The sequence below is a fragment of the Belonocnema kinseyi genome, chromosome 3 (genome assembly GCF_010883055.1).
Source record: "Belonocnema kinseyi isolate 2016_QV_RU_SX_M_011 chromosome 3, B_treatae_v1, whole genome shotgun sequence".
In the NCBI taxonomy this organism is placed as follows: domain Eukaryota; kingdom Metazoa; phylum Arthropoda; class Insecta; order Hymenoptera; family Cynipidae; genus Belonocnema; species Belonocnema kinseyi.
This window is the reverse complement of record NC_046659.1, coordinates 157,457,169-157,464,027: the sequence shown is the minus strand read 5'-3', so window position 1 is coordinate 157,464,027 and position 6,859 is coordinate 157,457,169. Positions and strand designations below refer to the sequence as shown.

The 6,859-nt window shown below is 23.9% G+C and overlaps 1 protein-coding gene across 1 annotated transcript in view; it reads right to left on the bottom strand.

The window, feature by feature from the left end:
- Positions 1–454: 454 nt before the first annotated feature.
- LOC117168960 (AP-3 complex subunit mu-1) overlaps positions 455–6,859 on the bottom strand; it is a 21,989-nt gene continuing 15,584 nt past the window's right edge. The window contains exons 6-9 of the mRNA XM_033354964.1: positions 4,839–5,018; positions 923–1,081; positions 747–797; positions 455–670 (exon numbers count right to left, since the gene is read on the bottom strand). Of these exons, the coding sequence (XP_033210855.1) occupies positions 536–670; positions 747–797; positions 923–1,081; positions 4,839–5,018 (525 nt within the window). The 3' untranslated portion in view covers positions 455–535. The remainder of the gene's footprint in view (positions 671–746; positions 798–922; positions 1,082–4,838; positions 5,019–6,859) is intronic.

Sequence of the window (6,859 nt, the reverse complement as noted above, 5' to 3'; positions counted from 1 at the left end):
AGGAGATTATTTTGAGAAATAAAAAAAAAAATTCTTAAAAACGTTGTTTTTCTTGGTCAGGCCGGAAACTTATCAATCCACCCTCGTATATGAACCACTGGTCCCTTTATTTGTAAAGCCTGTCCCAAATCCGAAAACCCTGACGAGACTGAAGCGTCTGGAGGGACAACATGCAGGTAAGATAAAACGGAACGTTACAACAAAATTGTTGAATTTCTTACAAAGATTAATTTGTCACCAAATAATTGAAGTTTTAGACAAAGATTAATTTTCTACAGGAAAAAAAAACGAATTTTCAAAAGGAAATACATGGGGTCTCAACTAAAAAAGAAAATTTAATCTACAATGGAATCGTTAAATTTTCAGTTAAGAAAAGTAATTTTCAACAACTTTGAATTATCTGTTCAGCGGATTACCAGAATTGCCCCCCCCCCCCTTTAAATTCAGAGTAAAATAAATTTTCTTTATTTATTAATAACCTTCAACTTTGTACACACTGGAATGAAAAAATTCTCTATGTAAATTGTAATCTCGTTCACATTCTAATCTGGAATCTTCCAGCTTTTGTAATGTATTTCACTCCTTTAAACGGCTTATACTTTTCTCCATACATATCCAGTCTATTGACTTTCAGTCCAGACACAGCTAATTGATTTATGGTAAAATGCACCTAGAATATTACAAATTATATTTTTTTTAAACTACAGATTTTTGTTATATAAATAAATTAACTCAGTTTTGCTCACGTTAATTGCGGGATTCGATTCGGAAACTGTCGGCGAATTTTGTATGGTAATCTGTAAAAGAACGGCAGTAGGTCAAAATTTAATACAAGTTTTATCATGAAATTATTTACGTTTTAAATGGTACTGGCTTGTGGAATTAAATTTTTTATTTTTATCATTAAATACTTTTTCCTTACCGATCCTCTAAGATTAGGTAATTTGGAAACATCTATTCTTCCGATATCCCAAACCAGTACTTTGCTAACGAGATCAAAGGAATATTTTCCTTGGTTTGGCACTAGACTGCAGTTCAACACAATTTTCGGCATTGGAATTTCCAAACTTACGTTTTCCACCTGAAAACAGCACAAGTGATGAATTTTACCAACAAATATAAAGCAGGGATCACAGTCTGTCCCCTTTTTTACAATACTATTTTTGCTCCCTTAAATTAGAAAAAAAATATCTAAAAGCAAGTACTTTTACCCGATTCACTCCTTTTTTTTAGAAAGGGTTTCAATTCTTTTTTTAATAATCATGAGCTGAAATTCAAGACGAAAACAAGATGCTTTGAAATCGATTCTTTTTTATGATATCAATATTTAAAAAATTCTAAACGAATTTTCATCTAAAATTATAAATCTCCAATAAAAAAATGCATTTGTAATAAATAAGCTCAACTTGAATCAAGTAGTCAAATTTTCAACCAAAAAGATGAATTATTAACCAAAAATGTAATAGTTGATGTTTCATCCAATAAATATTTTATTTACAATAAAAAATAATATAATTGTTCCAAAAAATACGAACAAATTGTTGAATTTTCAAGACAAAACAGGCGAATTTACTGCCAAAAGGTTCTTTTTCCAAACAAAAAATAAAAATAAATAAATCTTCAACAAAATATTTAAACTTTCAACTAAAGAATTAAATCTTCGACTAAAAAAGATTTTTATTGTTAAAAAAGAAAAAAATTGGCCTAACTGTTCAATTTCCAGGTCAAAAAGACTAATTTTTAACAAAACGGTTAAATTTTTAACCCGATTATGAACTTTCAAACAAATTTTTGGATTTTCAAGTTGAAAAGAGACGAATTTTCTACAAAAGAGTTGAATATTCAACCCGAAAATATGCAATTTCAACAAAAAAGTTAATTAGAAAACAAATATTTGAATTCCCAAACGAATAGTTGAAATTTCTTCTGAATTGTTCAATTTTCAATGTTAAAAGATACATTTTCTACAAAACAGTTTAAATTTCAACAAAAAGGTACATTTTCAACAACAAAAATAAATAAAATTTCAACAAAATATTTAAATTTTCAATCAGAGAACGAAATCTTCAACTAAGAACGACTTTTAGTCAATAAAGAAGAGAGTTCAACCAAATTGTTTATTTCCACGTCAAAAATACAAATTTTGAACAAAACAGTTAAATTTCTTGCTCGAAAATATGAATTTTTAACCAAATTGTTGAATGTTAAAGTCAAAGAAACAAATTTTCTATAAAACAGTTGACTATTCAACCCGAAAATACGAACTTTCAACAAAACAGTTAATTTTCAACCCATCAGTTAAATTTTCTACCAAATAATTCAATTTTCTTCCAAACAGTTAAATTTTCAAGCCAAAAAATTAATATTTGATACAAAAAAGTTGAATAACAAAAAACAACACAAAATAAATAAATTGTACGCAACTTCTGTAACTTTTTAGCCAAAGAACTTAATCTTCAACCAAGAAATATTCTTTAGTCAAGAACAAAATATCAACTTTCAACAAAAAAGTCAATTTGCAACCAAATTTTTAAATTCACGACCAAATAGTTAAAATTTCTTCGAAATTGTTAAACTTTCAAGCCAAATAGATGAATTTTCTACAAAACAGTTCAATTTTCAATCCGAAAATATGAATTTTCAACAAAAAGTCAGTTTTAACCAAAATTGAATGAATTTAAAGCAAAATATTTCATTTTCTAACCAAAAAAATGAATCTTGATGCAAGAAAGATTTTTTAGACAAGAAGAAAATATGAACTTTCAACAAAAAAGTTCATTTGCAAACAAATTTTGCAATTCTCAACCAAATAGTAGAAATTTCTTCGAAATTATTAAACTTTCAATCCAAATTAGATCAATCTTGTACAGAACAGTTTAATTATCAACCCAAAAATGTGAATTTTTAACAGAAAATTAATCAATTTACAGCTGAATATTTAATTAAGTAACCGAAACCTTAATCTTCGAGCAAGAATAATTTTTTAGTCAAGAAGAAAATATGAACTTTCAACAAAAAAGATAATTTGCAACCAAATTTTTTAATTTTCAACCAAATAGTTGAAATTTCTTCGAAATTGTTACATTTTCAAGCCAGATAGATGAATTTTTTTTAAAACAGTTAAATTTTCAACCCAAAAATGTGAATTGTCAAATTCACAGTCACATTCCAAATTAAATCGACAAATATTTAACAAAATGGTTAAGTTTCTGCCGCAAAATATGAATTTTCAACCAATATATTGAATTTCAAGTTGAAAAGGCAAATTCTCAACAAAAATTGTAATAGTTGACATTTTAACCAACAACTATTTTAATTTTAAATTAATAAACAGTAAATTTCATCACAAAAGAGGAATTTTCAATAAATTAGTTGAATCCTTAACCAAAACGAATAATTTTTCAACAAAACAGTTGAATTTTTAACTAAAAAAGATGCCATTTATATCAAAATACATGAATTTTTAAATCAAAAAGACCATTTTTCATAAATATTTACTCGAATTTTCAGCCAAACCAAAATTTTAATTCAAGAAGAAACAAAGTTTCAACCAAATTGTATAATTTTTAGCCATGAATACGATTTTTATACAAAACAGTTCAATTATCAAGAAAAAATTTAATTTTTAAGCAAAGAGATGAATTTTCAAATAAAATGATCAATCTTCGACTAAAATAAATGAATTTTAAACAAAAGAGTTGAATTTTAAACCAAGTAATTTTATTTTTAAATCAAATATATATAAACTTACAACTAAAATGACGAATATTTTACTGAAAAACTTAAATTATCCACTAAAAAAACAAATTTACAACTAAAATATTCAATATTTAACTAGAAAACTTTAATTTTTAACCCAAAAGATTATTTTCAACTAAACTGATCAATATTTAACTAGAAAACTTAAATTTTTAACCAAAACGCATTACTTTTCGACAAAAAAGTTGCATTTTAAATTACAAAATATGAAAATTTTACCAAAGTAAATAAATCTTTAAATAAAAAAGAAAATTTTTTTATCAAAGTAGTGTAATTTTCAACTAAACAAAATTTTTCATTCAAGAAGAACAAAAATTTCAACCAAATTGTTCAATTTTTAAACCAAGAATAGGAATTTCATACAAAACATTTGAATTTTCAAGAGAAAAAGTTAATTTTAAACCAAATAGATGAATTTTCAAGTAAAATGATGAATCTTAAAAAAATGAATTTTCAACAAAAGAGTTATAAATTTAAGCAAAGAGTTTCTCAACAAAAAGTGACTTTTTAGCAAAATTGTTGAATTTCCAATAAAATAATTATATTTTAAACCAAATGATTAAATTTTTAATAAAAAATATGAATTTTCCACCAAAAATAGTTCCAAAAAAAGGAGAAAAGAGGGGGAAAACTCTGAAGCCTGCGATAAATTCATGAATAAAAATATTGATTAATTTTCAACAATATTTTTTAAAATATATAATAAAATATATAAACTACGTATTTAAAAAGATTCTTATCTTCACAATTTATTTATTTCCGTGACGAACATCTGAGAGTTTTCAACTGTTCAAAAGACATTGGAAACAAATTTAAAACCCTGAAAAAATGCATTTAAAAAAATTCAAATCGATTTTTCAAAGCTAGCTAAAGAAAGATTTAAAAAAAAAGACTAAACAAGGTACTAAAGAAAAGGTTTTTTAATTTAATATTCACGAGATACTAATATGATATAAAAAGTTTTTGATAATAAATAAAATCCTGTTTTTAAATCTGAATTGAAACTAATGAACCACTGTGATTTCTGACACAGAAAAATATAATAATTAAAGTAAATTGTTGAAAAAAAATATACGTACAACTCTGCCGACAGTTTGCTTTGGTCCTACTGTTATGTCGAGTCTTCCACCAGCAGCTTCCTTCAAACTGATATTATGTTTCACATAAATGGGAATCGCGACAATACTTTGGGATCCTATGTGATATGAAAGTAGGCGAAAATTTCCATCTGGCGGGACGAATGAGAGTATCCTTTCAGACTGATGAAAAATACATGAAATAGTAAAAAGGCAAGCAATTATTGATATTTTTACAGTTTTCAGTTTAAAGATTTGTAATTAAACAAGTTTCAAAACAATGAAAAAATACGACAATTATTTCTCAAAATGAGAAGATTTCAAAACTAGGCACTGAGAATTGGATTATTATTTTTTTATTTGAAAATGTTCCAAAATATTAAACATTTCAAACTCAACTTGAAAAAATTCGAGTTTAAAGGCTTTAAATTATGCAATTTTCAAAATTGAGCTCCTAGTGCTCGAATCACTTAACAAAATTTCTTATTTTCGACGCAAATTAAAATTAAATTAAAATTGCTGAATTTTTGGTTCAAAGCTTTAAAAAATGAAACATTTTAAGTTGAATTAAAATTTAAATGGTTAAATTTAATCAAAATAATTGCAATTTTAAAGCGTTTGCATATAAATACATTGTTTTGTTTCAATTTTATTCAGTTTTAAATTAAATAATTTTATATTTAAATAATCTAAATTGTTTGGATTTCATTTTAAACGTTCAAAATTGTTTAGTTCCTTAAAATCTTGAAAGTCATAAATTGTAGAATATCACATTAAAAGGCACCATTTTTTAACTTAAAGAATTTTTTATACAAATTTTTTAATTAAATGCCTCCTGAATAAATAAGAAAATGAAAATTAAGACCATCGTTTTTCAAATTCAAATCTTGAAAATGAGAAAATTTTAGAACTAGGCATTGAAAATTGAATTATTTTTTATTCGAAAATACTATAAAATATTACACATTTGAAAGAAAATAATTCAAAAATGTTGATCATAGAATTATTTAAAATTGAAAAATGTCTGATCCGAAAATTTCAAGAATGAATAAATTTTAATTATTTAATTACAACTAAAAATATGTTCGAATTATAAAAACTATGTGTAACTAAAAATTTGAAATTTTTTAATTATGAAAAGATTTAAATTTAAATTCATTAATTGAAATTTTAAAGGGTTTAAATATAAAAAAGATTTATATTTTATTTTAAAATTGTTTAATAAATCAATAAATAAATATCCTAAAATGTTCGGTTTTAATTTTAAATGTTCAAAATTGTCGCACAATTTTCAGTTTAAAGAATTTCTCATCCAAATTCTTAATTAAATTGAATGCCTCCTGAATAAATTAAAAAAATTAAAAATTAAGACAATAGGTTTTTAAATTCGAACCTAAAAAATGAGACAATTTTAGAATTAGGCATTGAAAATTGATTCATTTGAAAATGTTCCAAAATATTGAATATTTCAAACTCAAAAAACAAAAATTTCGAATTAAAAGTCTATAAATGATATAAAAAAATATCGCTATAATTTCTTATATCAATTTTATTAATTTTTAATTTGCAATGTAATATCTGCAAATTGTCAGATGTTTATTTTAACAAGTTAAAAACTGTGTGGTTAATAATAAAAAATATATAAAAATTAAATTATCTGAATTTGATACTTCAGTATACAAATAATTTCTAAAATTTTGAATGTTTTTAATTTTAGAGTTATACATTTTCGTGATTCAATTTGAGAAAGTATAATTGAAAATTAGAAGATTTTAATTTTGAAATTACTTAAATTTACTTCAAATAATTCAAATTTAGAAGGCTTTGAGTGTAAAAAAGTTTTAATGACTCAAATTGTGGTGAATCTATGAATTTATTTTTTGAATTTAGTAAAATTAGTCTAATCTATTTTAATGTTAATTTTGTTTATTTAATATATTTTTTACATCTTAGAATTTCAGAAGCTTTGATTTTTAAACATTCAATTCAGTTTTCAATTCAAATTGTCATATTTTAAATTCAAA